This window comes from Ursus americanus, chromosome 30 (genome assembly GCF_024610735.1).
Source record: "Ursus americanus isolate L20-20 chromosome 30, mUrsAme1.1.p, whole genome shotgun sequence".
Taxonomy (NCBI): domain Eukaryota; kingdom Metazoa; phylum Chordata; class Mammalia; order Carnivora; family Ursidae; genus Ursus; species Ursus americanus.
Window position 1 is genome coordinate 29,694,061 of NC_142156.1, and position 25,987 is coordinate 29,720,047.

Consider the following 25,987-nt stretch of genomic DNA (forward strand, 5'->3'; position numbering starts at 1 on the left):
CATCCTTCTGCTACCCCACCCCCCCATTTCTCAGCATCATGCACTCTGCTGAGCACTAGCTGTGCAGTAGCTTAGTGAACCCTAATGATAACCCTACTTTTAGACAGAGTTTTTTGATGTGTTGACTCCTACTCTTGATTTTGGTTCTGAAATAAGTGTATGAAATGAAACTTTCAAGCTGTCATTGTAATCTTTGAGTATTTTAAAAAGAGGCCCACTAATGAAAAGCTGTATGCTTTTGTGAGCTCCGTGTGGGTTCATGCAGGTGTCAGAGCTTTGCCTCCGCTGAGCTAACCTCAGGGAGGAGCTGGGGCAAATCTTCTGATGACTGGGCCTTAGTGTCCATCTCCTTTTAGAGTGCCTCAGACTTCCAGGCCTGTTTTCTTGCAGGAGTTTATCCGGTGTTAATATTTCCCTTGTGACTTTAAAATCCCTCCGTGTCTCGTCTGTGCTTGCGAGGGTTAGGCACGGCCACTGTCACCTCATTGTACATACCGGAAACTGGCCCCGGGAGGGATAGGAGGAGACCTCATCTTGTTTTCTCTAAGTGGGGATCGCAATAAAACTGGCCTCAGAGGACTGTTAACTGGATCCAGGGAAACAAAGTTTAGGTTGTTTGTTTTTTTAAATTTTCAAGTTGTGGTAAAGAACATAATATACACCATCTTCACCATTTTTAAGTGTACAGTAGTGTTAACGAAATGCACCCTGTTGGGCAATGGATCTTGAACTTTTTCATCTTGCAAAACTGGAACTCATTAACCCACTGAACAATAACTTCCCTTTTCCTCCCCCCACCCCCAGCTCATGGCATTCCATTTTCTGAGAGTTCGACTACTTAGAAACCTCATATAAGTGGGGAATCATGCAGTATATGTCTTTCTGTAATTGGTTTATTTCACATAGCATAATGTCTTCAAGGTTCATCCAGGTTGTAGCATGAGAGAATTTCCTTCTTAAGGTTGAATAATATTAAACTGTATGAATATACCACATTTTATTTATCCATTCATCTATGAGTCATCTAAGAGGCTTCTGCCTCTTGACCATTGTAAATAATGCTGCTATGAACATGGGTGTGCAAATATCTCTTTAAGGTCCCGTTTTCAGTTCCTTTGGATATATATCCAGAATTGGGATTGCTGAATCATATGGTAATTTTATTTTTAATTCACTGTGGAGCCTCCATACTGTTTTCCATGGTGACTGCACCATTTTACAATCCTACCAGTAGCGCACAAGGGTTCTAGTTTCTCTGTATTCTTGCCAACACTTGTTATTTTTTCTTTCTTTCCTCCTTCCTTCCTTCCTTCCTTCCTTCCTTCCTTCCTTCCTTCCTTCCTTCCTCCCTCCCTCCCTCCCTCCCTCCCTCCCTTCCTCCCTCCCTCCCTTTCTTTCTTCCTTTCTTCCTTTCTTCCTCTCTCTCTCTCTCTCTCTCTCATCATCCTAGAGGGTATGTGGTAGTATCTTGTATGGTTTTGATTTGCATTTCTCTAATGATTAGTGATGTTGAACATCTTGTCATATTCTTGTTGGCTATTTGTATATTTTCTTTGGAGAAATGTCTAACTCACATCCTTTGCCCATTTTTTTTTTAATTTTTAAAATTTTTATTTATTGGGGGGGTGTGCATGCTCGCACATGTGGTGTGGTGGAGGGGCAGAGGGAGAGAGAACTTAAGCAGACTCTGGGCTGAGTGTGGAGTCCGACTCAGGGCTTGATCTCACGACCTGAGCGGGAGCCAAGAGTCAGATACTTAACCAACTGCACCACCTAGGTGCCCCCCTTTGCTCATTTTTAAATTGTATTGTGTGTATTTTTGTTGTTAAATTGTAGGAGTTCTTTATATATGCTGGATACTAATCTCTTATCAGATACATGATTTGTAATTTTTTTTTTCATTCTGTAGGTTGTCTTTTCACTTTGTTATTTCTTTAAGTTTGATGTAGTTCTTTTGTTTACTCTTGCTTTTGTTGCCTGTTCTTATGGTATCATATCCAAGAAATCATTTCTAAATAATACACTCTTAAGTGAGAGTTTATTTCAGGGCTCTCTGTTCTGTTTCATTGGCCTATATATCTGTGTTGTTGCCAGTAGCATGCTGTTTTGATTACTGGAATTTTGTAATATGTTTTGTAATAAGGAAGTGTGAGGCCTCCAACTTTGTTTTTCTTCCTCAAGATTCTTTTGGCTATTCGGGGTCATTTGAGATTCCATACTAATTTTAGGATAGATTTTTCTATTTTGGCAAAAAAAAAAGTCATTGGCATTTTGATAAAGATTGCTTAGTTTATATTGACGTCTTAAGTCTTCCATTTCATGAGCATGGTATGTCTTTCCATTATTTGTGTCATCTTTAATTTTAGCAGTGTTTTGTAGTTTTTGGTATACTGGTATATCATCTCCTTGGGTAAGATTTATTCCTAAGTATTTTGTTCTTTTTGATGCTCTTGTAAGTAGAATTGTTTTCTTAATTTCCTTTTCAAGTTGTTCATGTCAATGTATAGAAATACAACTGATTTTTGTGTGTTAATTTTTGTGTCCTATGACTCTGCTGAATTTATTCTAACACTTTTTTTTTTGGTGGAATCTTTAGATCATGTATTCTGCAAACAGATGTAATTTCACTTTTTCCTTTCCAGTTTGGATGTCTTTTATTTCTTTTTCTTGCCTAATTGTAGAGTGGTTGTGCTATTTTACATTCCCATCAGTATTGTGTAAGAGTTCCAGTTGCTCCACAGTCTCACCAACATTTTATGTTGTCAGACTTTTAAAGTTTAGCCTTTCTATTGTGTAGTAGTACCTCATGTGTTGTTGTTGTTTTTTTTAAAGATTTTATTTATTTATTCGACAGACAGAGACAGCCAGCGAGAGAGGGAACACAAGCAGGGGGAGTGGGAGAGGAAGAAGCAGGCTCCCAGCAGAGGAGCCTGATGTGGGGCTCGATCCCACAACGCTGGGATCACGCCCTGAGCCGAAGGCAGACGCTTAACCGCTGTGCCACCCAGGCGCCTCCCTCATGTGGTTTTAATTGCCTTTTCCTGTGAGTGATGATGTTGGACATTTTTTTTATGTCCTTGTTAGCCATTCATATATCTTCTTTTGAGAAGTTTCTGTTCAAATCTTTTGCCCATTTTTTATGAGATTGTTTGCTCTTTTATTATCTATATTTTTTATTTATTGTAGGAGTTTTTTGTATATTCCAGATAAAAGATTTTTAAAAAGACTTGGGTGTTGCAAGTGTTTTCTCTTAGTTAGTGACTTACCCATTCATTTGCTTAACTGTACTTTTTTTCTTTTATATTGTTGTTTATTTTTATTCTTGCTTAACTGTACTTTTAAAAGTATGTGTTTTATTTTTTAACTTAGTACACTAAAATTCCTTTTTGGTATATCATTCTTTGAGCTTTGACAAATGTGTAGGGTCATGTAACCAATCCCACACAGAAGATGCAGAACACAGTTCCATCACCCCAAAATTCCCTCATGCTGCCACTTTGTAGTCAGCCCCTCTTCCTACCTTGAGGTTTCCACCTCATAACCACTGGTTTTTTGATGAATTTTAGTTTATAACATTGTTTTCTAATATAGATCATGCTTTTAGAGATGTAAGTACTTTGCCTAACCCAAGTTCAGAAAGATTTTATTATTTTTCTGCCAGAAGTTTTATAGGGTTAGATTTTACATGTAAGTCTTTGGTCTGTTTTGAGTTAATTTCTGTATCCAATGTGAGGTTCAGTTTTTGATATGGGTATGTCTAGTTGTTCCACCACCACTTGCTGAAGGCTGCTTTTTCCCACTGAATTGTCTTTGCACCTTTATCAAAAATCAGTTGGCCACGTTTATGTGGGTCTATTTCTGGGCTCTGTATTTTTCTGTTCCATTGATCTATATATCTTCACCACACTTTCGATCAAAGAAGTTTTAAATTTTGAAGTTTATCAGTTTTTTTCTTTTCCATTTACATTTTCTGTGTTTCTCTAAGAACTCTTTGCTGCCCCGAGGTAGTGAAGATCTTCTGCTTCCTTACTAGACTGAGCTCTGTGAAGGCAAAGACCGTGTGCTCTTCTTGCTTTCATCTAGCAGTGCCGGGCCTGCAAGAGGTACAAGACTGTGCTAACAGTTTTGTCTTAAGGATTTAAATATAATAATGCATTCGAGGCATTTGGTACACTGCCTGGCGCATGCAAAATGAACACACAGGAAGCTGATCTTGCTCCAGCTGTTTCTCTTGGAATGAACTGGTTATATTGTACTATGGTTGTCATCAAAATGTGGTCTGAGTGGTGGATGAAACAGCCAATGGATGTTACATCAGATGCAAGATAGCTATTACTCCAGCTCTACCCCACCCTCTTGCCCTGGTCTTATTCCCACATTCGAACCGTCCCCCACCCCAGCCTCCGTAAAATATAGACTGATTGCTGGTTGCTGTTCTTTTCTTCAAAGTGTCATTCATTTAATAGAGATGCTTGGTGAACCTGCCTCTCTCTCCTCTTTCATCTTGTCCAGTCACATCCTTTTCCTTTGGGCCTCCCCCTCCTCTTCTAAGATGACTTACTTTAAGCAGGGCCTTCTTCCCCAGACATCTACTTAAGAAGAAGCTGGAGGACAAGGCAAGGCAATGAGCCAGTGTCCCAGTTGGGCAGTATCTGAAGATAGAAGATACCGTAAGTGACGGTCAGTCCATCTCCCAGGTGTAGAAAATGCTTGTGACTTGTAAAAAGTAAATACTGAAGTTTGGGCCTTGTCACTTTGTTCTGCTGTGGTGGTTTCTAGCATCAGCCTTGTGACTCCTTGGCTGATAGGAGAAAGTGGCTTCCCCTAGCATGGCAGCCTTTCCCACCTCCCACCCCCCGTCAGCTGTCACAGCGGAGCTGGGTCACCTGCCTGGCAGGGTGACAGGAGAGCAGGGGATGTCCTCACTCAGACTCAGCAGTCAGATGAGTCTCCCCTCCCATGTGGAGGGCTGACTGAGGGTGATTCAGGGCAGTTTGGAAATGGGTTTGGTGGTCACAGTGAGTAGGGAGCAACTGGCATTTTGGAAAGCATAGCAAAGAATTTTGGCTGTATTTCAAAACCACAGTATTTTGGTACATACCTGGCCCTGTAGGTCCCTATCCAGTAGTCAGACACTCCTCGTCTCTGGGGTTTGTATTGCTGACCTCCACAGAGGCACTACATTTCATAAGTCCTGTGTTTTTTGTCTTAACAAAGGGAAAATGGGTCAGAATTGGAAAGTTTGGGCCCAGCCCTCTGAGGAAGGATGGGTTAGCCACGCCCCAAATCAGAATGCAGGGCATCCTGTTGGGGGTGGCTGTGATTCCTGACCTGAGACCTGATTCCCACTTAGTCGAGCTGGTTTTGGGATAGAGATCTGGGCGGAGGAGCCAGAGCCTGCCTTCTGGTTCCTGTTCTGCTGCTGTTGACTTGCCGTACGAATGGAGCAGGCGGGTCAGCCCTTTTGTGAAATGAGCTGACTAGACTAGATGGATTTTCTGATAAATAGAGCAGCTTCTGGCCTTCCTAATTTAAATTTTACTAGTAAAACTTCCATACTGTAGTCTTCATGAGCCACACACATCCCACTCCCCCTTGGATGCTAGGCCCTCATGTGTGAGAATCACGGGGCCAGCTGGTCTCTGAGTTCCTTGCAGTGTTGACATTCAGATACTCTGTCCTTCCTGCTGTAACCCTGATGCCTGCCAGAGCTGAGGAATGCCCAGCGCTCCCGTTAACAGCAGCCTTGACTGGGCTTCGCTGCTGAGCCCCATGGCAGGCTGTGCTGTGCAGAAGCCCCAGGTCCCAGCACTCTGCTCGCATCTTCCGTTTCTCCAGGTGGATCCCTCGGAGAGCATGTGCCTCTTCAGAGGGCCTCACAGAATCGTTCCAGGTGGCAGAAGACATGAAACTGTTCAGCAGCTGAGGGCTGCCACATTGTGTCAGGAAGCAGGGAGGTTACAGGCAATCTCACTGGTGCCATGAAGTGACAGCCACTGGGAGAGGGGCTGACGGGGTTGCAGGGGTGACTGTAGGGACTGCTGAGCTCCAGGGGTCCCAAGAACCTGAATGGAGGGGTCGTTGGGGGAAGGCTGGATGGAGGTGGCCGTTTGCCTCGTGAAAGGACAAATGGCATTTAAAACACTGTAGAGAAGGCAACAAGTTTATAATTTAATCATGGTTTATTCTAGAATGATCTCCTGGGAACCATTCCGAATGCCTGGTAATGCTGTCCTCATCTCCTAGTTCTGCCCTCCCAGAACCATTCTCTCCTGCTGCCGATCAGTGTTCTGCTGGAGGTCTCCACTGCCTGCAGCATCCAGTCCTGGAGCCATAGCACATCCCGTGAGGCCAGCTTGCCCCCCAGTGCCTTTTAGTCTTATCTCCTGCTGAGCCCCTGCCAAGCAGAGAGCTCCTTTCCTGCTTTGGTGGCACTGGTCCAGGCTGTACCCTTGACCTGTAGGCTTTCCCTGTAGGCTTTCCCTGTGGTCTCTGGTGGTGCACGTGCTGCCCATCCTGAGGCCTTGTTCAAGCCCCTTATTCTTATACTCTTACCTGAGGACACAGGTGACTACTTCAGAAGGCCCTTTTAGCAGGTATGCCCTGTGTTTTGTATGTTAGTGATCTGAGCTGTCCACAGTGATCTCTGTCCCCTCCTGAGGGTGTCCAGAGCAACGTGCCTGGCTCAAGTTCCAGCCAGGGAACAACAAGTTCCTGACATGGTGCTGGACAGGACCCAGCATCCCACAGGAGCCATTCTCCTAGACCTGTCCTGGCACTTACACAGCAGAGCCTTATTTTCAGATCCTCTTTCCCCTCTGCCGCTGGTGTGTGGTGCGGTGCCGGATAAATATCCCTGTCCCAGTCCTGCCTTGGGTGGGGGTGGAATGAGACCCAGGGAAGCAGCTCTTGCTCTTTCCAAGGAAGAATGTCTGAGCTGTGTGATGGAGGCTGCACTGCCCACCTGGGAGCGGGTCTGCTAAGAGACTGGGGCCTCCTGGTGCCTGGGTGGGCACTCCAGCAAGGCATGGAGGGCTGTGTCTGAGGGTGCACCTCTGCCCTGTGCAGACCCTCGGAGCCGGCTGGGGGCAGTGGGAGGAGATGGGATGCAATTCTCTCTTGCATTTCCTGGCTGGAGATTTTCGATTTCCAGAGCTTTGTGGCTGTGGACATGAGTGCTTCCGCTCTTCCCTGTCTTCCTCTGTTTCTCTGTGGACAGATGTTAGGAGAAACTGATTCCAAACAATTAAGGCCGCATACTAAATTTCACACAGTAATTTGAGACAGCTCAGCTTACATAATTTAAAATGAGGCCAACGCTTGCTGACGAAGAAATTGAATCCAGAGAGAGAATCTGTATTGCAGAGGCTTCTAAATTTCTGCAGGCCCCGAATCCTCTAATTCCCAAACGTTGCTTGTCTCTGGGGGCTCTGCAAGGTCAAAACCATTTTCATAATAATAGCAAGGGGTGGTTAGCCTCTTTCATTCTCTCACCAGTGAGCAGTGGCATTGCCAGAGGCCACTTGACATGTGATTGATGGCTAATGGGTTGCGTGCTTGGGATTCTCTCTCCCTCTCTGTCTCTGTCTCTCTCTTTTTTAAAGGATTTTTTAAAAAGCTGTGGTAAAACCCACATAACATAAAATTTACCACTGTAGCCATTTTTAAGCGTACACTTCAGCGGCAGTAAGTACATTGACACTGCTGTGCCACTGTCCCCACCATCCCTCTCCAGAATTCTTTTCATCTTCCCAAACTGAAACTCTATCCCCATTAGACAACTCTCCGTTCCCCTTCCCCCAGGCCCTGGTAATCTGTGCGCTCCTTTCTGTGTCTGAATTTGACTCCTCTGCGGCACCTCGCATAAGTGGAATCGTACAGTATTTGTCCTTTTGTGTCTGGCTTGTTTCACTGAGCACGGTGTCCTCCAGGTCCGTCCTCGCTGTAGCACTTGTCAGAATTTCTTTCCTTTTTATGACCTGATGATATTCCATTGAATAGATATACCACGTGTTTATTGATGTTGGTGAATGCTTGGGTTGTTACACCTTTTGGCTATTGTGAGTAATGCTGCTGTGAGCATCAGTGTACAGGCGTCTGAGTCCCTGCCTTCACTCCTTTTGGGCATATAGCTAGGAGTGGAATTGCCAGGTCATATGTGTTTTAACCTTTGAGTGTATGTTTGGGAACCTGGTGTTTACAAAATTCCTTGGTTTTAATTTCTAATACAGTATATGTTTCTGTTACAGTACAGTATACATATACAGTATATGTTGATAGATATAACCCACAGAAACCAAAGATCTTTGGGGTCCTCAGAAATTTCATGTGCATAAGGGGGTTTGGGAATGAAAATGTTTGAGAACTGCTTAGTGCGAAGTTCTCATTTTGGTTCTGTGGCCTTGCACTTACAGAGTTTAGGGCATGGGTTATTTTGAAAAGTGTCAACAATCCCTTGGCTAGGAATGGCCTGTCTGTGTCTCCCATTTGCTAGCCAGGAGATAGGCATCACAAGAAAGGTTTGGGGCAGGCCCTTGGCAAAGCCTGTAGGGGGCAGAGGTTGTGACTGTTGTTGAACAACTTTAGAGGTGGCAGAAATTGTGCCGGACGCTTTACAAAGGGACTTAAGAGGATATTGAGGAAGAAAAGGAAAAGCAATGTTGATTTGCAGCTTGAATTATGTTAGTAGGACCCAGCAGAATTGCTGGCTGACCTACCAAGCAACTGTGTGTCAGTCCCCGCCACACGAAGCAAGCTCCGTCATGTCCCAGGTCTACCTGCTTTGTTTACCACTCTGGCCCAGGACACTTGCCTGGCACAAAGTGGCGCTTGGTAAATATTTTTTGAATGAGCAATTCACATGTATTAACCAGTGACTCACACATGGGACTGCTGTCAGAAGAGCTCCTGTACTACAGGTGAGTCAGGAAGGGAGAGGACCTTTCCTGGGGATATCAGAGAACTTTTGACACTTTGCTATAGACTTAAAGGATAGAGGAAGATCTGTGAGCAGTTCGGTTCATCTGACATTTAGTGAGTGCCCCCCTGTGCTGGGTGCTGGGTATGGGGTGGAGGATAAAGATTTATCCCTACGCTTACACTCTAGGACAGGGTTTGGCAAAATCTATAGCTGGCCGCTTTTTAAAAAAAAAACATGTTTCTGCGCGTATCAACAGCTCATTCCTTTTGTTTGTGTGTGTGTGTGTGTGAGAGAGAGAGAGAGCACACGAGCATGGGGGGGAGGGTGTAGAGGGAGAAGCAGACTCCCCGCTGAGCAGGGAGCCCGACGCAGCACTGGATGCCAGGACCCTGGGATCGTGACCTGAGCTGAAGGCTGACGCTTTACCGACTGAGCCCCCCAGGCATCCGGCTCCTTCCTTTTTATTGCTGAGTAAATAGTCCACAGTACTGCAATTCGTTTATCCATTCACTTATTTTGGACATACGTGTTTCTAGCTTTTGGCTGTTACAAATAAAATTACTCTTTGTATGGACATGTAACTTTCCTTTCTCTTGGGTAAATGCCTGGAAGTGGAATGACTGGGTCATATAATGGGTGTATATTCAGCTTTCTATAAAATGTCAAATTGTTTTCCAAAGTAGTTGTACAATTTTACATTCGTACTAGCAGTGTAGCAGGGTTCCAGTTATTTCGCATACTTGTCAACACTTGATATCGTCATTCTTTTTAATTTTTTTTTTTTAAGATTTTATTTATTTATTCGACAGAGATAGAGACAGCCAGCAAGAGGGAACACAAGCAGGGGGAGTGGGAGAGGAAGAAGCAGGCTCATAGCGGAGGAGCCTGTTGTGGGGCTCGATCCCACAACGCCGGGATCACGCCCCGAGCCGAAGGCAGACGCTTAACCGCTGTGCCACCCAGGCGCCCCCATTCTTTTTAATTTTAGCCATTCTAATAAGTGTGTAATGGTAGCTCATTATGGTTTTAATTTGCATTTCCTTAGTGACTAATGTTGAATATCTTTTATGTGCTTATGTGCCATCTGTGTATCTTGTTTGGTTAAATGTGCTTTAAAATATTTTGCCACTTTAAAATTACGTAGGTTGTTTTATTATTATTGACATTTGAGAGTTCTTTATACTTTTTGGGTACAAGCCCTTTGTCAGATATTTGATTTACAAATGTTTTCTCATAGTATGTGACTTGTCTTTTCATTCTTTTCACAGTATCTTTGAAGAAGAAAAGTTCTCAATGTTGATGAAGCCCAATTTATCAACTTTTTCTTTTATGGATCATGCTTTGGCTATATGTATCTAAGAAATCTTTGCCTAGCCCAACATCACAAAGATTTTCTCCTGTGTTTTCTTATAAGTTTTATAGTTTTAGGTCTATGATCTATTTTGAGTTAGTTTTTGGTACAAGGAATGGATCAAAATTCTTTCTTTCTTCTTTCTTTCTTTTTTGATGGATATCCACAGTTGTCGCAGGACCATTTGTTGAAGGGACTGTTCTTTCTCCAGGGAATTGCCTTTGTACCTTGGTTATAAATTACCACCACATACATGGGCCTATTGATCTTGTAGACTGTACTCTGGTTCCATTGATCTTGATGCCTGTCTTTGATGCTTATGGCATACTATCTTGATTACCGTACCTTTACAGTAATTCTTGAAGTCAAATAGTATAAGTCCTCCAACTTTGTTCTTCCTTTCCAAAGTTGTTTTAGGTATTTTAAGTCCTTTTCATTTTCATTCGAATTTTCGAGTCGTTTTGTCAATTTCTACAAAAAGGCTTGCTGGAATGAATATTGATGGGATTGGATTGAATCTGTAGATGGATGTGGGTAGAATGGGTATCTTTTTTTTTTTTTAAGATTTATTTATTTATTTTTGAGCAAGAGAGCATGAACAGGGGAAGAGAGAGAGAATCCTCAAGCAGACTCTCCACTGAGTGGGGAACCCAGTGTGGGGCTCAATTCCAGGACCCTGAGATCATGACCTGAGCTGAAACCAAGAGTCACTCAACCAACTGAGCCACCCTGGTGCCCCTAGAATTGGTATCTTAACGACATTTGGTCTGTTGATCCGTGAACACTTCATATGTCCCCATGGGTTTAGGTCTTTAAAAAATTTCTCTTAGCAATTTCATACTATATTTCATACATATTTTGAATGTATAGGACTTGTACATCTGTCATTAGATTTATCCCTAAGTATTTCCTATTTTTTTGATGCAGTTGTTAAGGCAATTTTAAATATTTTAATTTCTGGAACAGTTTGTATAGAGCTGGTCTTATTTTGGGGCACCTGGGTTGCACAGTTGGTTGGGCTCTTGGTTTCAGCTCCGGTTGTGGTCTTGGGGTCGTGGGATCGAGCCACGCAACAGGCTCCACACTCAGCTCGTGGGGTCTGCTTGGGATTCCCCGGCCGCCCCCCTGCCCCGCTCCTTCCCCTGCTTGCTCGCTCATGCTCTCTCTCTAATAAATAAATAAATAAATAAATAAATAAATAAATAAATAAATAAAATTCTAAGAAAAAAAAGTGTTGGTCTTATTTATTCCTTAAATATGTGGTAGAATTTCCCAGGGAAGCCATCGGGGTTTGGAATTTTCTTAGGCTTCAACTAAAAATTCAGTTTCTTACGTAGCTATAAGGTCACTCAGGTGTCTGGGCTGCCTTTTTGAGTGAGCTTTGGTAGTTTGTGCTTTTCAAGGAATTTATTTTATCTAAGTTGTTGAACTTACTGATATAAAGTTGTTTGTACTATTGCCTTATTATTTTCCCCTTATTATCCTATTTAAAATCTCTGAAATCCTAGTGATATCATGACAGTGGTATTTTGTGTTCTTAATTTTTTCCTGAGTCTTGACTAGAGGTTTATTAATGTTATTAATCTTATAGAAAAACAGCTTTTGTTTTCATTATTTTCTCTAATACTCTGTTTTGTATATTTCCACTCCAATCTTCATAATTTCTTTTCTGCTGTTTGCTTTGGGTTTCATTTGCTTTGCTTTTCTAATTTCTTAAAGAAGAAGCTGAGATTACTGATTCGAGACCTTCTTTTCTGATACAGGAGTTTAATGCAGTACATTTGCCTCTGGGACCTGTTTTAGTTGTGTCCCACAAATTTTCATCAATTTAAAATGCTTTCTAATTTCCCTTTTCATTTCTTCTTTGACCCATAGGCTATTTGGAAGTGTGTCAATTGTTTCCATATAGTTGGGGGATTTTCCAGATATCTTTCTGCCATTGATTTTTAATTTAATTCCGTTGTGGCTAAACAACATACTCTGTATGCTTTGAATCATCATAAATTTATTGGCAATTTGTTTTGTGGCCCGTAATATTGTCTATTACGGTAAATGTTATACACGCTTATGAAAATAATGTGTATTCTGCTGTTGTTGGCCAGAGAGTTCTGGAAATGTCGGTTGGTGGTGTTCAGGTTATCTGTATCCTTGCTGATTTCCTGTCTGCTTCTTCTATCAGTAATTGGGAGAGGGGATGGAAATTAGTTGTGAATTTGTCAATGATAGCAGTTTTTCCTTCATATTTTAAAGCTCTGCTATAGATGCATAAACATTTTAGGATTATTTTGTCTTTTGTCATTATTAAATGACCTTCTTTATTCCTGGTAATATTTGCTCTGAAGTCTACTTTGTGTAATATTAATTTGGCTATTCCAGCTTTCTTTTGATCAGTGTTAGCACGGTGTATCTTTTTCCATTCTTTTATTTTTACCTAAGTATGTCCTTCTATAAAGTGGGTTTCTTTTAGACAGTATGTAACTGGGTCTTGTTTTTTTACCTGTGTGAAAATTCTGCTTTTTAACTGGGGTGTTTAGATCACCTCATCTATTTATTAATAAGGCAGAATTAATTAAAATTTGCCGTTTTGTTGTTTTCTCTTTGTACCATCTGTTTGTTTTCTTTTTCTTTCTTTTTTTTTTTTTTAAGATTTTATTTATTTATTCGACAGAGATAGAGACAGCCAGCGAGAGAGGGAACACAAGCAGGGGGAGTGGGAGAGGAAGAAGCAGGCTCATAGTGGAGGAGCCTGATGTGGGGCTCGATCCCAGAACGCCGGGATCACGCCCTGAGCCGAAGGCAGACGCTTAACGACTGCGCCACCCAGGCGCCCCTTGTTTTCTTTTTCTTTCTGCCTTTTGGATTGAGTGTTTTTATTCCATTTTGTCATCTTCTTTGACTTATTTGTTAAAAACTCGAGCTGGCTTTGTGGTATTCATCTTGAACACCCTGCAGCTGACCTTCGCAGGACAGACTGCTTTACGTATAGTATGAGAGGCTTGAGATGGTGTGCTTCTCCTCCCTTCCCAGCTTTCGTGCTGGCATTGTCGAAGTTCTACTTCCGCAATGTAGGATACATGTTTTTGCTTTAAATAATTCTAGGTTGACTCCTTTTTTTGTTTTCAGAACTTCAAAATGTTGCTCCACCATCTTCCAGCTTGTATTGTTTCTAACAAGAAATCTGCCGTCATGTTTGTTTGTTTTCCTCTGCGGAATACGTCTTTTTTTCTCTGGCTACTCTTAAGATTTTCTCTTTATCACTGGTTTTAAGCAATTTGATTGTGATGTGCCTTGGAGTAGTTTTCTTTCTATTTCTTATGTTTGGGGTTCACTGAGTGACTTGGATCTGTGGGGTTTCATCGAATTGGGAAATGTTTTTGTTATTGTTTCTTCAAATATTTTGTCTGTCTCCCCACCCCCCAAGTCTGTGTATCACACAGCTCACAGTTCATTGTTTTCTAGCCTTTCTTTCAGTGTTTCAGAGTATCTGCTGTTGTGGTCAAGTCATTCATTTTTTCCTCTGAAACGGAGTCTGTTCGTCCTGTGCCTTGCCGTTTTCATCTCTAGGAGTGGATTTGCCTCTTTCTTAAAGTCTTCCATGTCTATTGAACATGTTTGATTTTTCCTCTAGCTTCTTGAGCATTTGGGACACAGTTTTAACTTCAATGTCCTTGTCTACTCTATCATTTGTTCCTTTTCTGAGTCAGTTTTGATTGAGTTTCTTTTCATTTTGGTCATAATTTCCTGTTTCTTTGCATGTCTGGTAATTTTTTTATTGAGTGCCAGACTTTGTGAGTTTTGCCTTTTTTGGTTACTGTGTATTTTTGCCTTCCTATAAATATTCTCGAGCTTTGTTCTAGGATGTGACTTGGAAACTGTTTGAACCTTTTAGCTGTTGGCTTTTAATTGTTGTTAGGCTGCGTTTAGTCTGGAATTCATTTTTCTCCACTAACAAGGCAGGACTCTTCTGAGTACTTGATTCAGTGCCCCACAGGTTATGAGTTTTTCCAGACTGGCTTCTGAGAACAGGCACTGTTTATGGTCCTGCTGAACTTCGATTATTGTTTCCATGCTATCCTAAAGGGTGACCTGGGGTAGTTTCCTCACACCACACACTGATCAGTACTCTGCTTCATTCCCTGAGGGGTTCCTTTCTAGATCTCTGGAGTCTTACTTTTGGGCCACTGTCTCTTCTCCAGGACTCTTCAGAGCTGTCCTGTGAGTGCTACCTGCCTTGATTTCCCCCAATTTTTAGCTGCATCCACTTACCTCAAAGAGTCTTCTGCACCCCCTGGAGTCCCTTTCCCTGTTTTGTAGCCTGGAAATGTTCTTGAGGCAGTAAGGCTCACTTCACATGTTCCCTGACTCAGGGATCACTATTCTTTGTTGCTTGATGACAGTGTCTGGAGAACTGCTGTTTCCTAATATTTTGTCCCTTTTTTTTCTCCCAGTTGTTTCAGGTGGGCAGTTAAATCTATCCCTGTAACTCCCATCTTGGCCGGAAAGCTTTATAAAATACACATACAGCATTGTGACTCTTTTGTCCATGTCACATATTTACCAGAGGCTTTCCTTATGGTGAGATTGATTGATTGACCACAGTGTGTAGTGGCAGGTGGAGAAGAGTGAACACTGGATCCGTGATTCCTTTCCCTGGCCCTTCCTCCCTTCCCTGCCTCAGAGTGGAAGACTCCCAGACATATGCCTGACCCTGGGGGTGATGTGGGTTGTCTCTCCTTGCCGAGCACTCTGAAGAGGCTCTCTGGTGAAGGTACTGATGCTCTGGTACATGGTTCCCTGCGTGGCGTCCTGGGGTGGTGGTGTGGGGAGGGCCGAGGCCTAGCTTCTATGTCCTGCCTAATTTGGTAGGTTCATCTACCTTGGTTAATTAGAGTGATGCTTGGCTCTGGTTACTTAGACCAGTGATGGGACAGGACTCAGGGGTAGGGGTATTTCCTTTTTCTTCCTGGATTTCAGTGGAGTGATTCCAGGACAAGGAAGACCACAGAGCGAGCAGGCCCATGGTAAGAGAGCTCTGTTTGTTTCTTCTTCCTGTGTTATCATGTTCGTGTGCAGGACTTCATCCCGCACACCTCAGTGCTTTTCCTTGGTTCCATGTTTGTCTAGGTAGCAGCTGTCACCTCACTTCACAAGTGTGGTTTGAAGGACCAGAGGAAATACTTTTGCCTGTGTGGGTCATTTAGTCTCTCTTAGTCATTGATTCCAACTTCGCTGTTGTAGCTCAAAAGCAGCCACGGACGATACATATTCGTGGCCATGTTCCAATAAAACTTTATTTAAAAAACAAGTGGGAAGGGCAGGAGTTGGCCCGAAGACTATGATTTGCCAACGCTGCCTCAATTTAAGTCCTCACTTTACGGAGTTATTTGATTATTTTCGTGTGGTTCCCCCTATTACAGTTGCTTCCAGAAACCATTGCCAGTTCCGCCTTGCTTAAAACACAGATCTCATCATGTTACTTACTAACTAAATAACCTCTGGCTCCCTATAACATTCCTAGTAAAGGTCAGAATTATCGTACCCTCAGAGCCTCCACAGTCTGACCCTTTTTATATTTCTGATCTTACCTCCAGTGATTTCCCGTCTGTCAGCTCGCACACCGTCTACTTGGCATGTTTTCCTGCCCCGTGACATTTCTGTAAGCTTTACTTTTTCTGGAATGTTTTCTCCCTTCCTATTACATTATATGTGTCCATTGAAACCATCAGCCTACCTTGGGAACCCTGTTTACATCCCTCCTTCTCTCAGAAGGATCCAGAGCCCCTCAGGTGCAGGCAGTTTCTCCTTCCTTCGTGCTGTTTGAGCACTCTGTGGTGCGCCCTCCTGATTTGCTCTTTGTCAGAAACGTGTGTGTGTCTTTCCTGTTGACCCAGAATCCCTCCTGCGGTGGGAGGCGTGCCCTCTTGTGACCTCTGTAGTCTAGCGCAGAGCCTGGCTCAGCAGAAACGTGGCAAGTGTGTTTGAGGTGGCACATAAAGAGCGATGTCTTGGGGGTGCATTGCTCCGGGGACTCGTGTCGTGGTGGGCACGGCTCCTGGCTCCTTGTTCGGGCCCACGCGCAGGCCCCTGAGGAGGCGGGCCGTGGACAGGCTGCCCGAGTCAGGCCGCGCTGCTGGGCCCGGGCGGCGGCAGGCCTGGCTGTCCCAGGTCTCCACTGCTGCTGCCGCTTCCTCAACGGCCTCTTGCCCTTTGGTTCCACAGAGCTGCGGTGCAACCCTGGGCAGTTTGCCTGTCGCAGCGGCGCCATCCAGTGCATCCCCCTCCCCTGGCAGTGTGACGGCTGGGTGACTTGTGAGGATGAGAGCGACGAAGCCGACTGTCCAGGTGAGTGTGTCGGGCAGGTGGCCTCCTGCGGCCCCGCCTGTCCATCAGAGCTGCGTGATTGTGCTTCTATGAGGGGGGATGGCGTCCGCTGCAGCCTGTGCTGTATCCACTCACTGGAAGCTTCTATTGAGCTGACCCCCTCCCCTCCTCTCTTTCTTTAAAAATAGATGCCCAACGCAGGCAGATCCCAGAATTTGCAAAGTCGCAGGGTCAGGGCTGGGGTGAGGCAAGAGAGGTGCCCAGGATGCCACGTTTTGGTTGGCACTGCTAACCCTGAGAGCAGCGCCCCTGAAATGTGCCCTCTTGCCTCCTCCTTGCCTGGCTTTGGAGGTAGGTGCTTTCTGAGACTTGGCTAGAATCCTGATGAGGGTCATCAGACTGGCTTTGGCTGTGCCAATCCATCCTGCTCACTCTGTCCCTAGTAATTGTTCACTGGGGTTTTTCTCCTGACAATGCATGGGCTCCTAAAGATATATGCAGATGCCACGGAAAGTCTAAACTTGTTGGTTCTCCACTTGGTTTCTGCCCCAGCACCCTCACGGAGTGTAACACACCTCATGAGTAATGGTGTTCGCTACATCCCTGGTTCTTTGGGTTAGGATGGAAGATGTAGTATCTTGCATTTGCCCGTAACACACACACATACACACACACACACACACACACACACACACACACAGAGTAATTTGTTTAAGACCCGGGTGGCACCAATAAAGTCCCTAAGAAGAAGGTGTGTTTATTCTGCCTTGAGAACCTCAGACCTAATAACTCTTCAGCCTGGCATTTAGATTTCTTGACATTCTGGTTTGGTTCTACTTTACCAACCTGATTTATTGCCATTTTCCCTTTAGCGGCTCAGCTGGGCTGTTTCCTGTGCCCACCCCATGATGAATTTCCTAGCCAAATGCTTCATTCATGCCTTTCTCTTTGCCCGGGATCCTCTTGTTCTGTTTATATGTGGACAGATCTTGCCTGTCCTTCAAGGCTTGGCTCAAATGATACCACAACAAGCAGGCATCTCTGGGCCCTTGGGGTGGAGGTTGTCTTCTGCCAGCCCCTCTTCTCTTTCTCTGACAGCATCTAGAATGGTAATTCTCGGGGCGCCTGGGTGGCTCAGTCGTTAAGCGTCTGCCTTCGGCTCAGGGCGTGATCCCGGAGTTCTGGGATCGAGCCCCACGTCAGGCTTCTCTGCTGGGAGGCTGCTTCTCCCTCTCCCACTCCCCCTGCTTGTGTTCCCTCTCTCGCTGGCTGTCTCTCTCTCTCTCTCTGTCAAATAAATAAGATAAAATCTTTAAAAACAACAGCAACAACAAAACACCAAATACCTGTCTAGAATCCCGGAACTTCAACCACAACATAGTCACACAAAAGGGAATATATTCATAAAAAAAAAAAAAAAAGAATGGTAATTTTCACCATAACCTGTGGCCATGCTTGATCTCCTTCCAGACTGTGAGCTCTCCGAAAGCAGGACACCTGTCCTCTTCCTAAGTGTGACCTGGCCTAGGACAGAGGTCCTTTTTAACATTCGGTAAACGGAAGGAGTCTCGTAATTCCTATGGGTCAGGTACTGAAGAAAAACCAGTTACCTCCAACCGTGGGGATCAGGTCGGGTATCAAATACAAGGTGACATTTGAGCTCGGGACAGTTCTTTGAAGGGGGCTCTAAAATAAGAAGCAGGGGTGCCTGGGTGGCACAGCGCTTAAGCGTCTGCCTTCGGCTCAGGGCGTGATCCCGGTGTTATGGGATCGAGCCCCACATCAGGCTCCTCCGCTATGAGCCTGCTGCTTCCTTTCCCACTCCCCCTGCTTATGTTCCCTCTCTCGCTGGCTGTCTCTGTCAAATAAATAAATAAAATCTTTAAAAAAAATAAAATAAGAAGCAGAGGTGGTCTGGTCTGACTGTTTGCCTGAAAAGATGGCCTTTAGAGGGGATACCAATTATACCTTGAGCCTGTTCATTGGATTATACATGTCTCTGGTTGAGGTTCTTACCTTTCCAAATGAGTTTGAATGGTCGCAGCTGGGGCAGAAGGTTCTGGGACAGCCCTGTGTCTGGGAGCCCACCTAAGGAAGGATCCTTAGGTCACAGCCTGGAGAGCATGAACTACCCTGTGCTCAGGATATGGATACTCCATGTTCTCTCAGCTGAGGACCAGTGGTTGTGACTGGGAGCTTCCCTGGGTCTGCTTTATGGGATGAGACTTCGTATCCAGCCTCCTAGAGAATATTCTGAAAAAAGAACCAAGTGATTCTTTCCCGGCTTTCAAGTGGAAGGATGACTTATTTGCTGATCTCAAAATGCCTTTTGGGGGACGCCTGGGTGGCTCAGTTGTCAAAGTGCCTTTTGCCTTAGCTTTTAAGGTTGTGTGTAATAACTGTACTGTTGTGTAGGTACTGAAAACAATGGTATGCACTCCAGTTCATCTTGTTCATCTCTCCATCCACTGTAGACTTGGCAAACCCAGGAACTTGGTAAAGGCAGAGACTAGATTTGATTTCTCTTCTGGGCCACGTGGTCTGGTACAGGAGGTCACAAGTCGCTCACCCCAAGTGTTAAGATTTGAGGTTACAAAGGTTGCCATGTTTTCTCCCCAAACAGAGAAATAAAGTCTATCCAACAGGAGCCTGGAGTTCTGAGTGGATAGTGTGCTCCCGGCTCTAGCCACTGAGAGCACAATGATCACGGCAGTGTGCGGAGACTCACGGAGCCCTGATAGGGCCAAGGAGTGTTTGAGGAGGGGTGGGGGGGCTAAGGCGCTTGCAGACCTCCTGGCGCACTCCTGGCCTCCCCTTGTGTCTGGTACCATGTCTGTCCCGTGGTGTAGTGCCACGCCATGATCCAGGTGATCAGTAAGCTTTGATTTCTGATTGTTCCTAAAGCTGGGATTCTGAGAAATGTAAGTTATGAAAATATATGAGGAATAATGTAGTACTTGTTTCTCACTTTCCTGAATCAATAATTGCTGAAATTTTGTCATATTTTCTTTTTTTTAAATTAAAATTTAAAAAACATCATGAATATGTTAAATCCTCAATAACAATCCCCCTACCAAAAAAAAAAAAAAAAGAAGAAGAAGAAGAAGAAAAATCCTTGTGTGTGGGGAGGGGAGTGTGGAAATGTGAACAGGGAGTTAGCTGATAACTACCTTTGCCATGGCCTTCCTCTATATGGGGAGAGTTTAAATAAACCTCTATATGGGGAAGCTCTAGCCATGCTTGGTCAGGTTTTTGAACATGGGGTTCAGGACTTCTGGAGAGGGACCATTCATGAGATTATTTCATTGTCCTCCTGAAAGCCTTCTAAAATTACAGTAAAAGAGTATAGAAGATATAAAAAATATAAAATGGGAAAAGATGGAACAGTAGACCAGTAATTTCAGCATGTTTTTGGAAGATAGGAAATGGGTGGTGTGCTAGATATAGTCTGGGCATTCAATACATTGCCTGCATTTCCGGGGCTGGAAGGCTGGAGCTTTCTTACTCAGACCCTACTGCCAGCAGGCTTTGGCTGTCATTAGCCCCGGAGATCCTTCCCACGAAGTTTGGAAGGTAGAAGGGAGGTGGACTCCTCTTCCTCTGGCAGTGGTGTGGGGTGCATGGGTGAATGAGTACAGCGGCCTCCATAGCCTCCTCTGGCCGGGGCTGCAGAGCAGCTGTGATTGGCAGAGGTTTTCTGTGGTTTCCTGTCCTGTGGACGGCTTCCTGACTCTGGACTACAACTGCAGAGGTGGAGTGGAAGGCGAGAGGTGGCTCACTTTTGTACACACTCCAGCCTCTTCAGCTGTTCTGCAAGTACCTAATGCAAGTATTAAACTCCTTTATTTTTGAAACACCTAGCGTGGTTTCTGTTCTTCTGCCCGAACCATCTTTGATGTAAATGGGAACTAACAAAAAATGCATTAAATTTTTCAATGGAGAAAAATGTGTGACTTTATTAAGAAACATTAAAGAAGATTTGAATAAATAGAGACAGGATATTCTTGGCTAGGAAGACTCAGTACGGTAAAGTGGCCTGTTTTTATATTGATCTGTGGAGTCCGTGCATCTCCACAGGGGTTTTTGGGAAATGTGACAAGTCAGTTTTAAAATGTGTGGAAGAATAAAGTCCTAATATTGCAGGACACTCTGAAGAAGAGTATGGCGTGAGCAGTTGCCTTACCTGTGTCAAGGCTTATGTTATTGTTGGCTTGGCGAAGCGCAGATTGGCCCATGCTACAGAAGAGCTGCCAGAAACAGACCCGAGAAACAATATATGGCACAGGTGGGATTACGTATCACTGGGCAGAGGGTAGGTTCCTCAGTCATAGCACCGTGACAGTTGGGAAAGAACGTTTACACAATGTACAGAAAAATCAAGTTTCAGGTTTATTGAAGAAAAACTTCTAGAACACAATCTAGGAGAATACCTTTATGACCTTGGTAGGAACGGGTGTTCTTATTTTAAGTCACAAAAAGAATCAACTCTAAAATTAAAATGACCAGTTTTATTAGATTAAAATTAAAATCTTCCCTTTTTCAAGAGGTACCTGTAAAGAATGTGAACAGACAAGCCACAGAGTGGGAACATATTTGCAATATGTATAGCCCGTAAAGGATTACAGTCCAGCACATATAAAGAACTCCTGCATATGGACAAAAGACACACAGGCATGTCACAGAAGAATTAACAAGAACCGGGCTTAAACAGATAAAAAGATACTCGACCTCATTAGAATTCCAAGGCCACAGTGAGATTCCACTTTACAGTTATTTAGATTGGCAAAAATTAAGATGTCTGCTGGCAGAAATTAAGGTATCTGACAAAACCAAGCTTGGAGAGGATGTGAGTGACTTGGAAATCTTATCTGGTGCTGGTAGGGGGACAAGTTGATGCACCTGCTTTGGAAAACTGGCATTAACTTGTAAAGTTGAACATTCTCATATTCTGTGATCCGGGATTTCCATTTGGGGGAGCTCTAGAGAAATTCTTGCAGCCCTCTTCATACCAGTAAACATCTTGGAAACAACCCAAATGTCTGTGTTCACATGATGGCATATTATGGACCAACAACAGTGAGTAGTAGGTCCTTGCAGCAACATCCGTGGATCTTAAGGGCAACATGTAGGTGACAAAGGCAAATTGCCAAAAAGGACAACACAATAAAGACAAGCAAAGTGACCACTGCCTTATGTACAGGTACATATGGGCGTGATAAGCAAAAATGGCAAAATGGTGATACACAAAATTTGGGCTCCTGGTTCCTCCCCGGTGGGGAGACAGAGGAATAATACCAGGAGACACAATCCAACAGCTGATGTTTGGGTTCTGAAGTAGGGTGGGGGTTGGGGTGGAGGGCTCACAACTATATTTTTTTATCAGGTTTTATTTCTTACGTATGTGTTACATATGTTCTTTGGAATATGTCAGGTATTATGTAGACATTTTTTTTTTCTTCAAGAAAAGCCAACAGGGGGAGAGTGAACTTAGCACAGCAGAGAAACTATAACCATGAGCCTTCTTGAGGGAGAGATGATTAGGAAATGAGCTGGTTTGACAGGCAGCACCACTGAAAGGCTTGGTGCTCTAAATACTGAGGCCCATGGGCACCTGACATTGGACTGCATTGGGGTTGGTGGGATTCTCTTTCACCACCTGTCTCCCTTCCTTGCTGTGCAGAGCTAGATGACTCTCCCAGCGGCAGACAGGAAGTTTATTTTGTAGACCAACACTGCCCTGTATAGTAGCCATGAGTCACATGTGGCTATTGAGCACTTGAAATGTGGCCATTTCGAACAAGGGTGGACTACAAGTGTAAAGTCCACATCAGTTGTCAGACTTGGTACAACGAAAAAGTAAAACACCCCATTAATACTTTTTTACATTGTTGATGTGTTGAAATGAGAATATTTTTGATATATTGGGTTAAATTAAATCATTAAAATTAATTTCATTTCTTGTTGAAATGTGGTTTGCATTACGTTTCTGTTGGATAGCACTTGGACTTAAAGTCGGAAAAATAAGAGACACCAGGCCCAGCAGAGGGGAGCTGTAGATGTTGAAAACAGAGGAATTAAGGGACGCCTGGGTGGCTCAGTCATTAAGTGTCTGCCTTCGGCTCAGGTCATGATCCCAGGATCCTGGGATCGAGCCCCGCATCGGGCTCCCTGCTCAGCAGTGGGCAGTCTGCTTCTCCCTCTCCCACTCCCCCTGCTTGTGTTCCCTCTCTCGCTGCCTCTCTGTCAAATAAATAAATAAAATCTTAAAAAAGAAAAGAAAAGAAAACAGAGGAATTAAGAGAAATTCTCTATGGGGACAGGTGACAGCCGTGTCTTTTGCCCTGCTCCCCAAATGCCAGCAGCCAGGGCTGTTTCCTCAGGCACGGGATTGGAGGAGTCTGTCCTGGAGAAACTAGCACTTCGTGGAAGAGGTAGAAGAGGTATCAATGTAATGGAGGCTTCCCAGCTAAAAGGCTGACTCTCCCACTCTGCTCCCCCACCTTGAGGCTCACCTGAACACCACTAGTGCTCACAGAGCCTCTGATAAGCTGAACCACCTTCCTCTTTTTTTTTTTTTTAAGATTTTATTTATTTATTTGACAGAGAGAGACATAGCCAGTGAGAGAGGGAATACAAGGAGGGGAAGTGGGAGAGGAAGAAGCAGTCTCCCAGCGGAGGAGCCTGATGCGGGGCTCGATCCCAGAACGCCGGGATCACGCCCTGAGCCGAAGGCAGACGCTTAACGACTGAGCCACCCAGGCGCCCCTGAACCACCTTCCTCTTAAACCTGAAAGGTAGCTCGTGCTTTCTAGACTCTAGAAGAAAACATCTGGGTGCTCACTGGACTCTGAACAAAGCATCCTAGACCAGAAGAGTCAGAACAAAGGGACCTGAGGTGGTTAATTCTGCTGGGTGTAAAATGGTGGTCAAATGCAAGGGTTCAGAACCAAGCTGCTGGGGCTGGAACCTTGTCTCTACCACTTACTGGCTGTGGTCCTGTGGACAAGATGGTTTTTGAACTTCATTGTCCTCATTTGTGACATGGGCAAAGTACCAGTGCCTGCCTCTTACAGTTGTTTTGAGGCTTTTAAATAATGTGATACCTATAAAGTGCTTAGAGCAGAACATGGCACATAGTAACCTCTCAATATATCTTAGAAGTGACTGTTATTTTATAAATTCAGGGAGAAGAAGCAAACTTTGAAAATATATTCTGACATGTTTCAAACTGGCAGTCTAGGAAACTCCCAACCCCTCGTCCCCCTGCCCCCCCCCCCACAAGAAAAGAAACTAGAGAACAGTTAAAATAACTTTACAGAAGCTCTGGAAAACAGTCACAGGTCTACAGGAACGCCCAGTCAAGAAAAAGCCACATCGAAACGGTAGGAAATTTTGTGACATTTTTACTCCCTTCTGCCGCACCCGCTCCCCACCTGGCACAGGAGGTCTGAAGGAAGCAACAGCCCAGTTTGAAAATCCTTGCTCCTAATAGGATGGAGCAGGGCAGACCTTACTTGCAACATTCTAGCTTGTCTGGGGGACTGTCTGAGGGACTGATCTCTTCTCTGACTGGAAGCTCAGTTCTCAGGCTGTGAAAAGATGTGGAAAGTGGCATACGGTGCTGCTGAAAGCCACAGGGGGACTGCAGAGCTGCAGATGCCTGGGGCAAGGGATTAGGGGTGGAGGGATACAACAATATTTAAGAATATTGAGAAACTGGGTGACACTTTCTGTGAAATTAAGACATTTAAAAATAGCCATGTATACTTAGGAATAAAAAAAGTTCACACACAGGTGCAGGCAAGATGCATGTGCAGAAAAGACTTAAGAAGACCTTAAGCCTTCACCCCACAGTGGTCCCAAGGTTCAGAACAAACCATGCTAATTAGGGAAGGTCTTTAACAGAGCCAGTCCGCAAAGACTGGGAAAGGTGGCTGTATATTCAGATGGCTGATTTTCAACAACAAAATCACAAGGCATACAAAGGAAGAGGAAAACATGGCCCATTTAAAGGAATAAGATTAAGTGCCAGAAACTATCCATGAGGACACAGACGTTGGACATACTAGACAAATGTTTTAAAAGTGTCTTAAATGTGCTCAAAGAGCTAAAGGAAAACAGAGAACTAAAGGAAATCAGGATAACAATATATGAACAAAATGAGAATACCAACAAAGAGAAAAATTTTAAAGACAAACACTGTAACTGAATTGAAAAATCCATTGGACGGGTTGAATAGAAGCCTCCATTGGTCAGAAGAAAGACTAAGGGAACTTACAGGACATTTGAAATTATTGAATCTTTGGGACAAGTGAACAAAGAAAGGTGAACAGAGCCTTGGGGACTTAGAAGGTCACAGTAACTATCAATAATAGCAGAATACACATTTTTTCCTCCCATGCACATATAATATTCTCCAGGATAGACCATATGTTAGACCACAAAAGAAGTCAATACATTTAGAAGATTGAAATTATACAAAGTATGCTTTCCAATTACAATGGAATGAAACTAGAAATCAACAGTAGAAGGAAAATGGGAAAATTCACAAATACATGGAAATTCAATAACACACTTTTTAAAAAAAATATTTATTTATTTGACAGAGATAGAGACAGCCAGCGAGAGAGGGAACATAAGCAGCAGGAGTGGGAGAGGAAGAAGCAGGCTCCTAGCGGAGGAGCCTGATGTGGGGCTCGATCCCATAACGCCAGGATCACGCCCTGAGCCGAAGGCAGACGCTTAATGACTGCGCCACCCAGGCGCCCCTCAATAACACACTCTTAAACAGTCAGTGTCAAGAAGAAATCACAACGGAAACTAGAAAATAATGAAAACACAACATATCAAAACCAATGGGATGCAGTGAAAACAGTTCTAAGAGGGAAATTACAGCTGTACATGTTACATTAAAAAAAGAGAGATCCCAAGTCAACAACCTAACTTCACACCTTAAGGAACTAGGAGGAGAAGAATGAACTAAACCCAAAACTAGCAGAAGGAAGAAAATAAAGATTAGAACAGAGATAAATAGAGAATAGAAAAACAGTAGGGAAAAATCAGTGAAATCAAAGATCAAAATTGACAAACCTTTAGCTAGAATGACTAGAGAGAAAACACCTAGATAACTAAAAGAAGAAATGGAATTGACATTATTACCAATTTTACAGAAATAAAGAGGATTATGAGAGAGCACTCTGAAGAATTGTATGCCAACAAATTGGATGACCTAGGTGAAACAGAAAATTCCCAGAAACGAGCTTCCAGAAGAAAATTACAGACCAATATCCCATAAACATTGATGCAAAAATTCTGAGCAGAGTACTAGAAAACAAAATCTAACAGCATATTAAGAGGATTATATACTATAACCGAATGGATTTACTCTTGGAATG

General features: G+C 43.8%; 1 protein-coding gene across 2 annotated transcripts in view; it reads left to right on the plus strand.

The window, feature by feature from the left end:
- The window catches only part of DGCR2 (DiGeorge syndrome critical region gene 2), an 89,503-nt gene that overhangs the window by 12,027 nt on the left and 51,489 nt on the right, over positions 1-25,987 (plus strand). For both annotated transcript variants that reach the window (XM_045815210.2, XM_045815211.2), the window contains exon 2: positions 16,491-16,613. In XM_045815210.2, the coding sequence (XP_045671166.2) occupies positions 16,491-16,613 (123 nt within the window). The remainder of the gene's footprint in view (positions 1-16,490; positions 16,614-25,987) is intronic.